The 19,218-nt window shown below is 43.3% G+C and overlaps 1 protein-coding gene across 1 annotated transcript; it reads right to left on the reverse strand.

Moving 5' to 3' along the window:
* Positions 1-13,710: 13,710 nt before the first annotated feature.
* On the reverse strand, positions 13,711-15,884 carry FAM181B (family with sequence similarity 181 member B). Its single transcript, XM_020993822.2, is given in 3 exon segments — positions 13,711-14,392; positions 14,395-15,406; positions 15,408-15,884. Coding segments are annotated over 3 exon segments (1,296 nt in total). The 5' UTR covers positions 15,546-15,884; the 3' UTR covers positions 13,711-14,246.
* Between the last annotated feature and the right edge of the window lie 3,334 nt (positions 15,885-19,218).

The raw sequence follows: 19,218 nt of genomic DNA on the forward strand, positions 1-19,218 counted from the left end.
ACTAAAAATTTAACAATCAGCTTTCAGGAGCTGGTATAAGCTGGCTCCAGCACAGCCCTGACTAGAGAACAGGCTCAGTTAAAGGAAACAGAGATGTTTTGCCTAGAGAAGATTTAGTGATGACATAATCCTGTATTCAAGCTTTCTCAGGACTATAATCTGAAAAAGGCATTAGGCATGTTCTGTTTTGTCCCCAAGGCCAGAACTGGAAACAATAAGTGGAAATTTCAGGAAAACTTTGACACAATGTGAGGGAAAACTTTTTAACACTTAATTTCTCCAAAAGTTGAATGGGCTATCTAAATGGATTGATTTCCCCATTACTGGAGGTCTTAAGGTAGAGGCTACGTCAGAGGTGTTGTGGCTCTTAGGTCTCATGCACGAGGGAAACAATTATTTTGCTTATGTCAACAAGTAGCACACATTTAGAACTAGAAGGGACCTCAAAGGTCATCTAGTCCAGTCTCCTAATTTTACAAATGAGGAAACTGAGTCCCTAAGAGGTTAAGGAATTAGCTCATACAGGTGGGTAAGGCAGAGCTGGAAATTTGAACATAGGTCCTCTGATTCCAAATCCCATATTCTTTCCAGTGCTTAACACAGTGGCTAACACATAATAGGAGCTTAATAAATGCTTTTTGAACTAAACAGAATTGTTGAAAATGAGGCCAGTTATAGAGTGGTCAGTACATGTCATCAAGAACATAGGCTAAGTAAGCATTAAGTCAGAGCCAGATGAACAGATCTCAAATTGTGGGGCAGAAGACTCCAAGTTCAAAGGGGAAATCAAGGTCCAGCTGTGTGGTCAAAAACTAGAATGTCAACAAATATGGAAGAGGTAGGACAAGCAGAAATGTTGAGGTGAAGAAAAAAAAGCTTTAGAGTCAAGTGGGCTTTTTGATTGTTTACAACAGCCTTTACTGTCTTTATTCCTGCAACATAGTTGGGAGAAACAAGTGTAGTGAGGCGTGAAGCAGAGGGCAGAGCTGTTGTCACTCTGGACACTATGTCCAGTCCCCCGTGGGCTATGTCCCTTGTCCATGCTAACACTACTGAGAACACCAACTAATTGGACTAGCCCTTCTGCCTGAAAATGTGGTAATGGGGTATTTGAGGATAGGAAGCAGTGCAAACAAGGCAGCTACTTCTTTGGAAGCAACTGGCAAATACAACTTGACAGCATGCAAAGAGAAACTGGGTAAGAACAGAGAGAGCATGAACCAGATGAAGCTGATGGGTGTGGCTGAACAACAAAATTAAAATGGTTAGGAGGCCCACAGGACGTAAAAGCTGAGGGGCACTGCAAAGATCGTCCTGTCCACTACCCCATCCACACGCATTTTAGAGATGAGAATGTTGAGAAACAGGGACATAAAGGGACTTAACCCAAAGTCATCCAGTTAGTGACAGTTGGAATCTGGACTTGAACCCAGGTTTTCTGACAAAAAAGTCCAATAGTTCTTTTCCCTAAGAAGTGTTCTTACGTGCATTTTTAATTCTTCCAATTTCCTTCCCTCTTGAAACAGCAGTCAGGGGAGGGCTGTGGGTGTGTGGTGTGTGTGTGTGTGTGTGTGTGTGTGTGTGCACGAGTATCATTTTAGAGCTTAACATGAGTTTGGGGATAATGTCAAGAAAATCTGGTCTATGCTTAGAGTGTATGAAATTCAATAGTAAGTTGAATAAAAGGGAAAGAAGGGAATGACAAATCTGGCCGATCCTGCAGTCACTCTGTAAAGGAAAAGAGGAGTGGTAGAAAGGGTACTGGAATGGAAATCAGGAGACCTGAGCCTCAGTTTCCTCACTGATAACATGAGAGGTTTCTTGGGTCACCAAACAGCTGTCTCAGCCCTCCTCAGCAAAGAGTCAGCATCACCTCCATTTGGCTTTTTCCTCTGACCCTTTCCTCACCTGGGACCTCAGTTATCATTACTGGGAAGAAAACCAACCCCTTCCTCATCAGTAAAAGCCTCAGATTTATTTAATAACTTCAACTATTCAGCATTCTTTTCTTATTTGTGCAACATTCTGCACTCCTGTATGTGTAAATAGGGGTGGTGGAGTGGATATTCACACACACATACACACACACACACTCAGAGTCTCTTAGAAGGGATAGTCTGCACCTGATTGGCCACAGGGGCTGACTACCATACCCCTTGGTTAGTATAAAAACATATGGAGTATGCTGACAACTCTGGAATAGAGCTTTACAAAAAAAAAAAATTTAAATAGTATTAAAAGAAACTAAACTGAGAAAAATTTATCTAATGTCATTCTTTAATGCCCAAAGACAAATTTGGTAGAGCACAGTCTCTAGCAGGTAGCCACAACATTCTGTCATCAATTAGGCTAGTTCTTGAAGAAAATACTGAATTAACTTTTGAGCAGCTATCTAAACTCAGAAAGAAGAAACAAATGTCCATAAAGTTAGGCTGAAAGAGAAAGAGACATAACAAGTACTACATTTACATACATTCCTAATGTAGCAGAGGAAGGAGTACCTACTTTTCCAGTTTTGCAGTGTAAATATACAATATGCATGGATGTGTTTTATATACATATGCATACATATATAGATACAGAGAGAGAGTACACATGTATGTACATATGAATCATAGAGTTTGAAGGGAACTTAGAGGCTACCAAGCCCAAACTCCTCATTTTACAAATGAGGGAACTAATGCACGGGAAGGTTATGTGACTTGCCCAGGGTCAAACAGCTAATAAGTGTCTGAGTCAGAAACAAACTTACTTCTTGATTTTTAAGTCAAGTAATACCCTATCTACTACACCATTCTGCCTCTGGGTGTGTGTGCACACATGCCTAGACACAAGGCCACATACTGAAAAGCAGAGGCAATTTTGATTAGGATTGATCTCTCTCTCTCTCTCTCTCTCTCTCTCTCTTCTCTCTCTCTCTCTTCTCTCTCTCTCTTTCTCTTTCTCTCTCTCTGTCATTGTCTCTATCTCTGTCTCTATCCCTGTCTGTCTCTCTGTCTCTGTCTACTCTCTCACTCCCTCTGCCTGTCTCTATATTTGTCTCTCTCTCTCTGTCTCTATCTCTGTCTCTGTCTGTCTCTCTGTCTCTTTATCACTCTGTCTCTGTGTGTGTGTGTGTGTGTGTGTGTGTGTGTGTGTGTGTGTCTCTCTCTCTCTCTCTCTCTCTCTCTCTCTCTCTCTTCTCCCCTCCAAACTTGAGAGATCACACAGCCTCTAGCAGGCAGCCACAAGTGTTCCATTGTAAATTAGGCTGGTCCTTGAAGAAGATATTGAATGAACTTTTGAGTCACTATCTAAACTCATACATGGAGAGAAGCAACAAATGTACATGAAGTCAACTTGAAAGAGTTACAGTTTTCAAAGGAAGTTTTGTTCAAGTGGAATACAATCTTCCAAGAAGCACTGAGGCCCAAAGCTAAAAGATTCCATAAGCCTCCAGAAATATATTTAAAACAAGCATTTGTCCAGAAGAAAAGTCTTGCTAACAAGCCACAAAAAGCATCTTCTCTCTCTTTCCCACAACAGGTCTCCAAATATTTGAGAACAGTGAACATGTCCCTCAGTCTTCTTTTCCAAGCTTAACATCCCCAATCACGGACATTTTAGATAGGGTTGCATGGGGAGCTTACGTATAAATTTTATGTACTCATAAAGAGGCAGCATAGCATAATGGATAGATGAGGCTGGCCTGGAATCAGAAACACTTGGATTCAAATTCTGCCTCTGAGACATCCTGAATGGGTAACCTTGGGCAAACTATTTAACGTCTCAGTGCCTCCAGGAAGTCCTCTAAGATGAAGAGAAGGTGTCATCTGCAGCGGCACAGAAAGTTCCTGCACCAGTGAAAACACAAGTCTAGACCCCCCCAAAAAAAATGTGTCTGTGTCTGTATCTTATATGTGTGTATGTATATATATAAATCTTTGTTCTAATGGTTCGTTGAGGCAGGCAAGTGACTAGTTTCTCAAAGGCCCAGCCAGTGAAACCCACACTCTGATAAATCCTACCAAACCAGAAAAGTTTTGAGTATTATCCTGGCAATGACTTGTTCTGTAATTTGTACGAGGACCAGCCTCGGTACTTCTAAAAGGACCTGTCAACATAAGGTTGGCCTCTAGGTGGTGAGGTTTTTTGGTTGGTTTTTTTTTTTTGTACCACAGAACTACATGAAGATGGGCTACTAAGGCATGGATGGGGTGTAAGCTGCTTTAGTAAAGGAAACACTCACACTAATTGAATCATTGAAGCCTGTAAATATAGAGACATCATTTGGGTTACTCGTCCCTTGCATACAACTTATGCGAAAAAAAAAAAGTTGCAAATGTAAAGACTTGGCATCCTTCAGTAAAGGGGCCATTATTGGTGTCCCAGTACTTCCTGTTTCCTGCCTCCATTGTGTGTGCCTACAATGCCTTTTCTTACAATGTTCTGGCAGCTCCACATGACCCAGGAACTGAGCCAAGGTGATTCAGGTTCTGTCTGAGTTCTGGGAAGCTGTTCAAGTTTGTTCTGCATTTCTCCAGGCCAGTTCAAACCCGGTCGTGCTTTAGAAACCCTGTTGTTGTGAGATGAATTGATTAAGAGATCCATCTCTGGGCAAATTGCTTCACTCCAAGCCCTGTGTGTCCATCTTCTGACAGAGAGAAAGCAAAGATCACCTGCCTTCCAACCTTACCCTGGTCCTCTCCTCCCAGATCTGTCTGGAGTCCTCCCCCCATCCATTCCCAGAGAAGAAAACATAAAACTCAGATAACATCTGGTAACATATACAATCCCTCGCTTCCAGACCTGACTTTTTTGTTTATTTGTTTTTGTCTTCCGTGGTAAAAGGCAAATTATTCATTTTTCCTTTACAATCCAAGTAATCTAAAAAGAACTTTTAGTCATAGATTCCAGATTATTGTTGAAGGAAGAACATTGTCTTGACGAGTGCTTCTATCAACCTTTAAAATATTGAGAAGAAAATATCCACCCCATCACTAATTCACAATGAATTCTGCCTCATTGGACACTATCCGAAAAAGGGACAAGGAACTCCATGACTCATTTTCTGCTCCCATCTCCAAGTTTCACTGCACAATTTTGTATGTTAGTATGGTTTCAAGACTAGGCTACATTTTTATTCCAGATTTATTCCAAATTCACAAGTCAAATATACATATGAAAATTTTATTTTTATGTATGTGTATACATTATTTATATGTATGTATAGATATCTACATATACATACATATACATATACATATACATATACATATACATACATATACATACATATACATATACATATATACATATACATATACATATACATATACATATACATATACATATACATATACATATACATATACATATACATATACATATACATATGCATATGCATATACATATACATATACATATGCCTTCTTTTTTTCTCCTTTTCAAAAAGATATGAAAAAGAGAAGACTTAGGAGGAACATGGTAGCTGTCTTTAAGTATTTAAAGTGTTGTCAGGGAGGCAGCTAGGTGACTCAGTGGATAGAGCATTGGGCCTGGAGTTCTAGAGACCTGAGATCAAATCTTGCCTTAGATACTCATTAATCGTGTGACCCTAGGAAAGTCACTTAACCTCTGTTTGCCTTAATCCAATGGAGAAGGAAATGGCAAACCACTCAGCCAAGAAAACTCCATATGGGATCATGAAGAGTTAGACAAGGCTAAACGATTGAACAACAGCACGGGAAACAGGAATTAGATTTCTGCTTGGTCCTAGTGGGAAGACTAGGAGGAATGGATGAAAACTGCAAAGGGAAATTTCAGACTACGTATTCCTCAATCTATTCAACTTTGACCTTGCTATCCCCCACAAGTGTTCTACATCGATGATCTAGAACTCTGAAATTCTTATCTGATCAGAATAGTCTATTGATTCCATCTCTCCCTATATCTTACTCCTGATCCTCATTGCAATCTGCAATGTCTCGATTCCTGGTACTTTCCTAGGTTAACCCTACTACTCTCACTGTACTCTCCTCTCTTCCCAAACTTTAGTTACCAGTTCCCCTCTGCACTATCCTCCACTCTCAGATACCTTGCCCCCTTATCCTAGAGTGGCTCATGCCTCACCAAACTCTATTTCTAGACTACTCCCACCATCTTACTCCTCTTCTCCCACTTAACATGCAACTTGAAAAGAGATTGGAATCAATACACAATAGTGATAATTGAATCCACCGCAAATTTGTTAGCTCACCTCACCTGGGCCCTGACAGGCAGCAAGGCAATCTTTTAACTCCTCCGTAATTGATTCTCTGTTCCACTTCTCACAGTGGCTCTTCACTTCTTTTCTCCTCTCTTCTCTTCTCTTCCCAAGGTGGTAAGAGAATATCACCCCTTTCTTCTACCATCTTAGCTGAAGTCCTCATCTCTACATTAGCAAGAAAATAGAGGCCAGTTGCCAAGAGTTCAGTCTTGTCTCTTGCCTCCACATCTCACAATCCTTTGATTTAATCCTCACCTTTCTTTTCCTTTCCCCTGCTATCTGATTAATTGGTGTCCCTTCTCATCTCCAAAGCTAACTCCTCTATATGTACCCTTGATTCCATTCTCTCCCCATTTTCTTCAAGAGATTTCCCTGACAATCATCCTTTCCTCCCTTCTAATCTTTGTTTTCTCTTTCTCTCTTTGTTCCTTCCCTCCTTCTTTATCTCTTTTGCTGGATCACCGCCCATATCCTACCTCCTAACTATGGGTGTACCAAGGGTTATGCTGGTAAATGTTTAAAAACTGGCTTTCTGGGGGAAAATGTACGGGTGACACACTTTTAACTTTAATTTACATTATTAACATTTTTTCCATTGCTTTCTTAAGTCCAACCAATCAACAAAACAATAAATCAAGCTTTGATTTGTAATGTTTGCCAATTTCCAAGGTATAAAGGGTCATACTGAAAAGTAAACAGTTGTGGCTGGCTCCTGCATACTTCTGGTTGCACTCCAACATTCTATCCTGGGCCCTCCTCTTTTTCGATACTCTATGTGGTAATCTCATCAACTCCCATGAATTCAATGATCATCTCTCTGAAGAGGATTCTAACATTAATATAATAATCACCCCTAGTTTCTCCTGACCTCCAGCCCTATATCACCAACTCTTACTAGACATTTCAAACTACATGTCCCATAGACATCTCAAGCTAAACATATCCAAAACAGAACTTTTTGTCTTTTCTGTAAAACTGACCCCCTTTTATTAACCACGTCATTTCTTTCAAGAACACCACAAATCTTTCCAATCATCCAGGATTATAAATTCAAGGACATTTTTATTCTTCATTTTCCTTTACCCCATATCCACTCAGTTGCTGAGTACTGTCTGTTCCACCTACACATCTGTCCCTTTCTTTGTACTAGGCCACTGCCCTAATCCAGGTCCTCATCACCTCTCACCAGGACCATGGAAGTGGACACCTACCTGGTCCCCCTGCCCTAAGTCTCTCCCCCTCTCTGATCAATCCGACTGGAAACTGCCAAAGGAACACATCCTTTCCCTGCTCAGTAAACTCCACTGGCTCTCTCTTACCTCTAGGATCAAATATAAACTCTTCTATTTGCATCTCATGCTTCACAACCTGACCCCAGTGTTACTATATATTCCTCCCCTTCTCACACTCCACAGTCTAGGAAAACTGGCCTTCTTCAATAAACATTTCAATCAACAAAGGTCGATTTGTTGCCTACTATGTGCTTACAGTGAACTCACCACTAAGCCCCGTGGTCCACTCCTCCTTCTTTCTTTTTACTGTGGTAAGTGCTGGTGATACAAAAGCAGGCAAGAGACAATCCCTGCCCTCTAGTAGCTTACTAATGGGAGAGATAACATGCAAACAAATATATACAGGATAAATAAGAAATAATTAACTGTGAGAGAAGGCACTGGAATTAACAGGGATTGGGGAAAGCTTCCTGTAGAAAGTAGGATTTTAGTTGGGACTTAAAGGCCAGGGAGGTCGGTAGGTGGAGTAGAGGGGAGAGGGTGTTCCAGGCACAGGGGACAGCCAGAGAAAATGCCAAAAGCTAAGAAAGGGAGTGTCTTGTTTGTGGAATAGCCAGGAGGCCAGTGTCACTGAATTGAAGAGTACAAGATGTAAGAAGATTGGAAAGACTGGAGGGGCTGGTTATAAAGAGCTTTGAATGTCAAACATAGCCTTTGATCTGAAGGCAACAGGAAGCCCCTAGAGTTTATAGTTTACTGGGGTGGGGGGGCTGGGAGGTGAGGGTAAGAGGAGGGTAGAATGTTACATGATCCATTTTATGTTCTAGGAAAATCACTTTAGTGGCTGAATGGAGGATGGATTAGTGAATTAAAGTGGGGAGAGACGAGTAATTAGATCCACCAACAGGCTATTGCAATAATCCAGGTATGAGGTGATGAGGGCCTGCACTAGAGAGGTGCCAGTGTCAAAGGAGAGAAGGGGGCTTATTCAAGAGATGTTATAGAAGTGAAATTGGCAGGCCTTGGCAACAGATTGGATGTAGGAGGTGAGAGATAGTGAGGAATCCAGGATGATTCCTAGGTTGTGAGCCTGAGGGACTGGGAGGGTGATGTTGCCTCCTTACACTAATAGGGAAGGTAAGTGGGAGGGATGGTTTAGGGAGAAAGATAATTAGTTCAGTTTTTGGACATAATGAGCTTAAGATGTCTACTGGACATCCAGTTTGAGAAGTCTGAAAGGAGTTGGAGGTTGGAGATTGGGGATCAGCTGAGAGTTTGGGACAGGAAAGGTAGATTTGAGAATCATCAGCATAGAGATCTAGTAATGAAATCCATGGGAGTTGATGAGATCATCAAGTGAAGTGGTCTAAAGGGAGAAGAAAAGACGGCACAGGTCAGAACCCTGAGGGACACGCATGGCTAGAGGGTATGATCTGCCTAAAAGTGGTTTGGTGTCCTAAAAACTTAGAGAGAAGAGAGTATCAAGGTGAAAAGAGTGATCAGCTGCAGAGAATAAAGATTGAGAAACACCCTTGGATTTTTCTGCAGTTCTTGACACAGAGCCTTACATCTCTGGCCTTAATGTATATATAGCTTATTGTCCACAGGTCATCATTCCACCAAAACTGTTCTCCAAAATTACCAATGATCTCCTGAAGCCTTTGACAATGTTGATCACCCTTTCCCCTTGGTACTCTCTTCTCTTCAGGGGTCTCCATGGCATTTGCAAGAAGGAGGAGTGGACCATGGTGTAGTGGCGAGTTTCATTGTAAGCCACTGTCATGTCCTTGGTCTGTTAATGCAGCCTGTCTAAACCAGTTCAGTCAAGTTCAATGTGACTCAATCTGGTCCAAACTGGTTAAATCCTGTCCAAACCAGCTCAATCTACTTCAAACTGGTTCAATCCATAAACCTGTTTAGTTCAGTCTGATAAATTTAATGCAGTTCAATCCAGAAGGAGGAACAGGTTATATGAGACATAAAATTGTTTTATTTTTAACATGCTATGTAGGTAGAGATATCCAGTGGGTAACTGGAGGTCTTTTGTTCAGGGGAGAGATCAAGGCTGGAAGTTTTCTGAATAGCTATGACAGCCAAAACCTTGGTTATAAATAAGATAGGCTGACAGGAGAAATAGTATATAGAGAGAATATAAAAGGGACAATGACAGAACCTTGGGGAGTCAAAAATAGACAAGCAGTTTGAAAAGAAATATTTAGAAAAGATAAAAACCAGGGAAGTGTCTAAAGTATCAGATACAAAGGGAGAAGATAGAAAGGACAGAAATAATCAAAAGTGCCAAACACTATAAACAGGTCAAGAAGAGAGAAGACTGAGAAAAGATATCGATTTCATGATTAAGTCATCGGTCACCCGTGCCAGAGAAGTTTCTGTAGAGTGATGAGGATGGATGCCAGATTATAAGAAACTGAGAAGAGGGTAGGTAGTAAGGAAGTGGAGCCACTGGATGTAGAAAACTTTTTCCAGTGGTTTGGTAACAGAGATGAGAGAGATGAGACAGTAGCTAGGTGGAATGCAAAGTCAAGGGAAAGGTGTTTTGGGTTTTTTTTTTATTTCTTAATGACTGAGGCATCCCTAACTACCTGTGTGACTGCTGGCAAGTCACTTAACCTTTCTGAGCCTGTTTCCTCATCTCCGAATGAAAAGGTTGGACTTGACAATCTCTAAAGAGTTCTCCAGATTTAGACTTGTGTTTGCAGAGACAGCTTGGTAGGTGGGAAAATACTGGCTCTGGAGCCAAAGGACCTAGCTTCATATCCTGTCTCTGGCAGTTATTACCTATGTGCCTCAGTTTCCTCATCTGCAAAATGAAGAGTTTGTACTAGATGTTGTCTGAAGTCCTTTTCAGTTCTGGATCAATAATATCTATGATATAATTAACTTCTACTGATGTCAAAACTGTCAAACTACTAATCTCCCCACCACCATACCTCTAGAAAACTAGCTAGGCCCTTTAAAATTCTACTGGGAGAAAAATAAAAAGCATATACACTTCCTTCTCTACTGAACTTTAATCTCAGTCCTAGAACGTCATTGCTGAAAGAGATTTTAGAGACCATCAAAATCTATTGTTCCACTTGGCTTCCCATTGTTTCTGAACAAATTCTGCACCCCTAGCCCTGGCATTCAAAGACTCAACAAACTATTTCCATCCTAACTGCCCAGCCCTATCTCATACCCTTTACATATTCTCTTCCAGCTTAACTGGACTCCTCTTCATCCTGCTCGTTCCTATAGCTACGGCTTTTTTCATATTGTCCCCAGTCCAGTGCCTGAAGTTTATTTTTCTTTTGTTTCCATCTATTGAAGTACCTCCCTTTCTTCCAAGTCTAACTTGGGTCCCACCAATTTGAAGAAGCCTTCCCTGGATGCTCCAGATGCCTCTGTCCTCAGATTCCTCCCAGCACTTTTGTGGAACTCTCCTGATCTCTCTTTCTCTTACAGCACAGCTATTTTCATATTTGCCTCCACCCTCCCCACCACCACCACCACTCCCATCTTATAAACTCCTTGGAAAAAAAGACAGCTAGGTGGAAGGGTGAGCAGAGTGGTAGACCTGGAGTCAGTAAGTCTTGAATTCAAATCTAGCCTTAGACATATAACTGTGGACTAGTCACTTAATCTCTGCTGCCTGTTTCTTCATCCATAAAATGGAGATAATAATAGATTTGTTATTAAGATCAAATGAAATAATATTTGTAAAGCACTTTGCAAACCTTAAAGCCCCAAGTAAATGTTAGCTATTATATTATCTATATCCCCAGAGTGTAGCATTGTGCTTATTTATCAAGACACTTAATTTATTGAGTTTAACTGTCATGTTCAAAGAGAAAACCAAAGCATAATGTGGGAAAATGGTTTGCTCAAGGTGACCCACTGAGTTTGTCACAGTTGTGGTGATAGCAACTTAATGAAGAAAGGAAGGGGAAAACTTGCACATATATCAAGAATAATCATGGGATTAGAACTGGAAGGAACCTTAAGAATTATCTAGTGTAACGCACCTTGTTTACAGATGAGGAAGCAGTCCTAGATATGAGAAATGACTAGCTCAAGGACATGAAGCTCATTATCAGCACAGCCAGAATTCAAATCCCAATTGCCTGGTTCAAAATCAATGCCAAAAACTTGGAAGTCATAGAAGGAGAGAGATTGTTTTGCTGTTTGCCCTGAAGCAAGCTTTCAAGGAGAGAATGGGAGGGAAATAAAAAGTCATACACCATCATGTTGCCCCAGAGCCTCTAGAATGACCCTCTAGACTCTTGAGCTTCTTATGTTCAACTTTATTGAAGATGAACTTTTTTACATTAGTCAAATGATTACTAGATAATATCATGGAGTCCATCTGCATCCCCTCAGCTGATATTCCTGACAGAAATCCAATGGAAATCACTTTGCTTGAATGGCCTGTTGCATTACTACATAGGGAATATCTGTTCCTCTGATTAAGGAATTCAGTGCAGCAGCCCTTATCCAACATTCTGAATGTGCATTGCCCTGTTTCAGAAGGGTGGGATTTGGGGATAGAATTTAAAATTACTTTTGCTGTTTCTTTTAATTGAACTTGCTCAGTTTGTTTCCACCACCCTGGTGCAGTCCCTCATCCCCTCACAACTGAACTATTGCAATGGCCTTCAAACTATTGCAATAGTCACCCTGCCTCAAGTTTCTCCCCACTCTACTCCATCTCCACTCAGACAAAATTAATTTGTCTGAAAAAGAGATCTGACCATGTCACCTCTCTCCCATTCAATAAACTCCTATGGCTCCCTATTACCTCCAACATCAAATATAAAATCCTCTGTTTGGCTTTTAAAGCCCTTCATAACCTGACCCCTTCCTGCCTTTCCAGTCTTCTTACATTTTATACCTTGTCATATACAGTGGGGTCCAGTGACACTGACCTCCTTGATGGTCTTTGCATAAGACACTCCATCCTAATTGAATTTTCACTGGCTGTTAGTACCTTTCCTTTATTGACTATCTCCCATTTATCTTGTATGCAGTTTGTTCATGCACTGTTGTTTGCATGTTGTCTACCGAATTAAACTGTGAACTAGGGGAGAACAGGGACAGTTTGGGGGGCAGGGTTCAGGGGGCTGCCTTTCTTTGTATTCCCCAGCACTTATCACAGTGCCTGGCATATAGTAGATGCTTAACAAATACTTGTTGACTTCATTTGACATGTCCCTTCCCAAAAATAGTCCCATGATTTTAATCAATGCAAATACTAATGGAGGATTTTTAGAGCTGCCACTTCAACAAATTGCTTTAACTTCAGCTTATCTGGGTTTATTACCATTGGTTTAGCCTACCTTTAAAGACAGCCCATGTTTGCATACATCATATAACATATCAGGCAGTAACATTTATACTATCTTTACTTAATGACCTTCTGTCTCTTAGGGTACCATAGGGCACCATCACTGATTAGCTGCTCTGGGAACTATCAGGCTCACCAGGCAGCCAACCAGGCACCACTATTGTTCCACTGCTAACTTTGAAACCATAACTCTGACCTTCTTCTGCCAGCCGAAAAGCCTGCTGGTGCCCAATTTGGGAAAACTGGATGCTGCCCAGAATAATACTTCCATGGAAAATAACAACACTCCCCAAATCTTCCATCAGAAGGCAGGCATCTGTACCCTAGCCTTTTTTTTGGACCTAGGAACTACCTTAATTCTTCTAACAATTACTGCAGGATCAAGATGGAGCCACCCTTGTGTAGCTAAACACAAGACCATCTACCACCAACTACCTACCTACCAGGGCTGGAGTTTGGGTATATGTGGTTCAGAGAACTTTCCAAAGAAGGTCTGAGCCCAAAGCATAGTGAGGAGGAAGATACATAAGAAGGGAAAGGAGTATAAAAGAAGAACAAAGAACAAATTAATAAGTGACACAGTCACAGAAAAGGATCCACAGAGAAAGCAGGATAGGATAGGGATGGGGGGAACAGGCAGAAATGTATAAGAAAAGGTCATAGCATGAAAGAAATAGCTGTCATTACAGAAAATAGGGAATAGAAAGGAGGAATGGAAGGAAGGAAGGAAGAGGAAAAAGAAATAAAAGAATGAAAACTGAAACTGCTACAGGTGAGACAGGGAAGAGTGAGAGAAAGAGAGAAGGACAAAGAAACAGAAAAATCAGTAAAAGATGAAATACTCCAATATTAGGAATAACATGAAAAACTACCGTCTACGAAAACACTCAAAGAAAAAAAATATTTCTTTTAATTATTGTTTTAATATATTGACATTCATAATCCATTTGAGGTAAAAACCACCACCACACACATACATACATACACCAGTGCACTAAATTGGGAAAGGAAAAGAGCATTAAATGCAACCGAACTGACCTGGATTTCTGAAAACCTGGAGGGGGTAGATAGAAATTTAAGGCTCTCTCCCTCTCTACCTACAACCTCTGACTGGTCTGAACTTGCAATTTGTTTTACAAAAAAAAAAAACACCTAACTTGTTTTTTATGTTTTCCCCCCTTTGGAATGGGAGTGAGTGTGGATGATTATCACACTTTTCACATTTCCTTTTCAAAATTTCTGCACCCGCCCCTACAAAAAAAAAAAGTCAGTTTCATTGTCACGTCTACTTTTTAATCGATCTTTCAGCTTAGAAGGGAGAGCCGCGCCGTTTTGCCCACGGCCTAGTTACGAGTACATACAAGGGAGTTCATGTCACACGATTTCTCCTTCAAGGATGCACTCTCTCTCCAGAATCCATTCTTTAAAGCCCAGAATAAGCGACCCGGCTGTACCCCACCCCGTAATCATAAGGCATCTGGTGGGGAGGAGGTGGGGTTGGCAGGGCACAGTCAGGGAAGAACTGGGCGAAAGGCGTCAGGTGGCCCGCGGTGTCCTCTCCCCCGGGGAACCCAGACTGGAAGCAGCGGAGTCTGAAGTGCCGGGGTACAAGGGGCGCAAAGTTTCGCTCAAGGTCAAGCCGCCGCCCCCACGATTGGAAGCAGGGGCAGGCTTCTTGGCTGGGGGGCACGGGGTGCTCCAGGGCTCTGAATATAGCAAGCCTGCTACCACGGTGGGGTGCGGATCGTATAGGATGTGTTCCAGCTCCTGGGGGGCCCGCACGGCAGCTGGGAACAAGTCGAGAGGCTCGGAGGGCAGTAACCCCCCAACCTCTCCTCCCGCACAGTAATCTGGGCTCAATAGCTCGAAAAACTCCACCGCCTCGCCGCCTTTTTCCAGCTCGCGAAGGGTCACACCGCCCCCCGACGGGCCGCATCCACCCGCCCTAGATGGTTCGGTGAAGAAGGACGGGGGCAGATTTCGATTCCGCAGAGGGACTTTCTTGCCCCCACCGGCCCCAGCTGCTGCCACAAGTGGACCGCCTCCTTCGGCTCCCACGCCGCCGCCCCCACCTCCTCCTCCAGCCACCGTAGCCAAGGTTCCGGCTCCTCCTTTCTCACCACCATTGCCTCGAACCTGGTGCAAAGACTCGAAGAGGGCAGCCAGGCTCTTGCTCTGCAGACTGGCGGCCGCTTGGGACCCCTCCCGCTTCGGGGGTGCTTTGCCCTGAGGACCTGGGGCTGCGGGGGAGGCAGCAGGCAGTCGCTTCGGGGGCGCCTCGGGAGCCCCAGCCGGGACAGCAGCTGCGGGGCCAGGGGACGGAGAGACGGAGGGGGCAGGGCCCGAGGAAGAGGCCGAAGACGAGGTCATCATACCAGTGCAGCGCTTGATCTGCTTCTGGAGATATTTGCGATGGTTCACCTTCCGCTTGGACTTCACGGGCTTGTCCAGAGCCAGCTTGATGTTGCTGGATGCCGAGTCGATGAAGCTCAGCAGGTCCCGAGTAGCCTCCCTTAAGTCCCCGCCCCCGCTCCCGCCGCCGGCTCCCTCGGCAGCCACAGCTTCACCAAGCAGGGCAACCCCCAGTCCCCCCAGCCTCGTCCTCCTCGTAGCAGCAGCCCTTGTCCAGGTCTCCAAAGTCCATCCCTAGAGCCCCGGGAGATCCGGGGAAGCAAAAGGGGATGAAGTGATGGGGACTGAGGATAGCCGCCTGTACAGCCATCTTCGAAGCCGCCCAGCCCCGGCTCCGACTTTTTCTGCCCGGGTCTCAGTAGCTTAGTTGGCGCCTAACTTCGCTTTCCAATGGGAACTTCTTGGACGCCGGGAGGTTGCTCCCTTGGGCGTCCACAGCCACTCTCCCACTCCCCAGGCCTTAGTTCAGCTCACTCCCCATCCAGGGTGGGCTTCGCAGCAGCTGTATCCCTTGCTCCCGCTCCCGAGACTGCCTAGCGCAGCAGACTGTAGCCCTCTGTGCGCTCCGAAGCTGGGATCTTTTCTCTAGCTCCCAGGGGAGCTCATTAGATCTTGTAAACGGGAGGGGAGGGAGGGAACGAGTGGGGGGGGCGGGTGAGAGGGAGATGCGTGCTGACACTGTGAAGAGGAGGAGCCAACAGCTCCTTCTTTTAGTTTAGTTTGAGTGCCCCCCAACCCTTATTCGTCTCTCCTACTCCTTGTGTTAACCCTTTGGTTTCGCGCTTCCTGAGAACCTCTAAAATCGCCCTCTGGAATTTTTTCCCACTTAGCTCCCAATGGCAAAGGAAAGGAGATGGAATCTCCCCGTCTCCGCCTCTTCTCCCACCCCCAACCCCCCTAACGTTTACTTTATCCTAGACTTACTTAAGTGTCCTTTGCCTTGCTTCGCCTCCGTCAAAGAGCATCTTGAAGATGGGTACATTCTAATTTTTGAACAGGAAATTCTTCCGCTGTCCCCACCCTCACCCCTGATCCTTTCCCCAAACCAGAGCAACTGTGCCTGACCCTGTGGTGTCACCCAGTCCAGGGCCCCAGCTAAAAAGAGGATCAGCAATAGAGAGGCTAGCTCCAGAGCAGCACAACTGGCCCTGGAATGGAGAGACACAGGCCTCTGGCCCTAACCCCAGGGCCTTAACCCCAGCACTTTGACCATAAGTCTGCCTTTAGCCCCAAGTGGGTCCATTGCTGCACCCCTCTGTACCTAGCTGTGTAGTCCTCGCTACAGCTTGGAAACCAACATTCTAATCCCGCTCAATCCCTTTTAGGTTAATTTGAAAGATTTTCTAGCCGTCAGCGTCAAGTCTTGATAGTTTTTACTTTGTCGTTCACATCTCCCATAAGCAATAATGTATGAAGCATGTGTGACTTTGTCAATAACTACAAGGAAAGGAGCTTCCTGTGCACATAGAGGTCACGAACAATTCCTCAATGAGGAGTTTATTCCTAGAAAGTTATGTTACTTGTTAATCACAGTGTAGCATGTAGTGTAACAAGGGTGATCAGGCAAACTATGGGATCTGCTGAAGGATAAGTCCCTCGCAACAGAGCCAAAGTGTACGTGCTATTGGAGGAGAGGAAGTCGAGGAGGGTCTGCATAGTCCAGTTAACCAGGGCTTCCACTGATCAATCCTATTATACTCAGAAGTAAGAGGGGGAATTTGAATTCAGAGCTTCCTGACATCAATCCTATATCTCTATTCACTCTGCCTTGTCACCACTTGATTAGACTGTTCCAACAGCCCCCTCCCTACTCCACTCTTTCCTCCCTCCAATTCTTCTTTCACATATCTACCAGATAATTTCCAGAGACATAGATCTGCTCATGTCATTCATCTCAGGATCCTTCAATGGCTCCCTATTCCTAACACTGTCAAGTCCAAACTCATTCACTTGATATTCATGAAATTCCATGATCCAGCACCACTAATTTTCTAATCTTAGCTCACACTCCTCCACCCTAAGGATTCTATAATTCCTCTAAACTGGACTACTGACTGCCCCCTGCCTCCACTGTCATGCCCAACCTTTGCTTGCTTGTCTCCAAGAGGAAAAAAGGATGAGAGAAGCAAGTAAGTCAGTAAGGAAGAATAGTTGGGGAAGCTATGATTATAGAATGATAGCCCTTGCGTCCTGATTATATAACATGTGAGAATCAATCAAAAAATGACAGCTGACAAGCTGTGTTAGAAATTTAAGTGGGAGGGGGGTATGGTGTAGCAGAGAGAGTATGGAGAGAGAGAGAGAGAGAGAGAGAGAGAGAGAGAGAGAGAGAATGAGAGAGAGAGAATATCTGTGATTTCTTTGATATTGGAAACCATGGTTTGGAGAAGGTCCTTCTTCCAGTGCAGATCAGCAGCTGTCATGCGAACTAGAATCTTAGAGAGTTGTCTGAGGCACTGAAAGGTTATGACTTGCCTATGCTCAATAAATATGTGTCTGAGGGAGGACATAAACTTTGGTGCGGCTTGACTCTATGGCCAGCTCCCTTGATCTGCTACACCAAGGATTCTCAAACTTTTTGGTCTCAAGACCTCTTTACACTCATCAAGATTGAGGATCTCTCCCAAAAGTTTTTTTGTCTTTTTAGTGTGGGTTATGTCTATCAATACATACAGTATTAGAAATTAAAATGTCAGTATAATTATGAAAATAGTTTTTACCTTGAGGACCCCCTGAAAGGGTCTCAGGGACCCCCAGTGGTCTTCAAACCTCACTTGGAGAACCACTGCACTACACCATACACAGACAAACACACACACAACTCTCATGTGAAATGTGAACAACAATACTTAAACTACATACCTCACAAGGTTGTTCTGAGGGATGAGCTTCATAGGTCAAATACTATGATACTGAAATTTTTTATTCTATCTTACAGCTGTTGTGAACTTTTTTTATAAGCCTAAAAGACATATTAATGTAAGGAAGTATTATTAGTAATGTTTTTGCAGGATGTAGACCTGGGGTTTCATTGATTTAGGGAACTCCTGGTAAGAAAATTCCTTTTACCAATGCAGATCCCCATTTTTCAACTTAAAGTCTTAGCGAGTTGCCTGGGAGCACTGAGAGGACAAGTGATTTATCCAGGGTTACACAGCCAGTATATGTCAGAGGCAGGCCTGGAACCCAAAGTCTTCCAGACTCTAGAAGAAGACAAATAACCTTCTTCAAAATAACTGTTAAGTACTCCATTTGACAAGTGAAAAATCTGAGTCTTGGGGAAGCTAGATAGAGCTCTGTCTGTGGAGTCAGGAGAACCTGAGTTCAAATCTAGCCTCAGACACTTGACACCTACTAGCTGTGTGACCCTGGGCAAGTCACTTAACCCTGATTGCCTCACCCAAAAAAAAAAATGAAAAATCTGAGTCTTGGAGAGGACTGCTATCTATTTACTATACCAAGCTGCCTTTCTATTGATAGGAATAATAATAAGTTAAAATATCTGTTGACTTTACTTAAGTAGATAGTATGCTTGCCTAAATCCAACCTCAGTTTCCAATGGCTTTATTACAAAATTTGCCTTTCCTAAGCTACCTCTATGCTTCTTACTTTTGCACAGTAACATCATACCAGCATTGTCTAAGTTTAGATAAAGAGACTGCCCATTAGCTCCTTCCCCTCCTCATTGAATGAGCATGCTCAGTTGAGTGGATGTGACATTGATACGTTTCACTTCCTATTGGGAAGAGAGTGACTTTCCGATCCAGCCAGCTCAGGGGGCTGTTTACAGAGCCTTCAAGTCGAAGCTCTTCAACACCAGTGATGCATAACACTGAGCAGAGTGAGGATTAGTTTCCTTAGGAACCAAACCCCACAGGGGCCCAAGAGACTGCATTCACCTCCCAAAACCATTTTGGAGAATTGAGATTTCACATTGTTCTTTCACACTTGGATTTTCCAAATGTCCACCTGGAATCTGCCTT

The sequence above is a fragment of the Phascolarctos cinereus genome, unplaced genomic scaffold, assembly GCF_003287225.1.
Source record: "Phascolarctos cinereus isolate Bilbo 61053 unplaced genomic scaffold, phaCin_HiC Scaffold_726;HRSCAF=1367, whole genome shotgun sequence".
NCBI lineage: Eukaryota > Metazoa > Chordata > Mammalia > Diprotodontia > Phascolarctidae > Phascolarctos > Phascolarctos cinereus.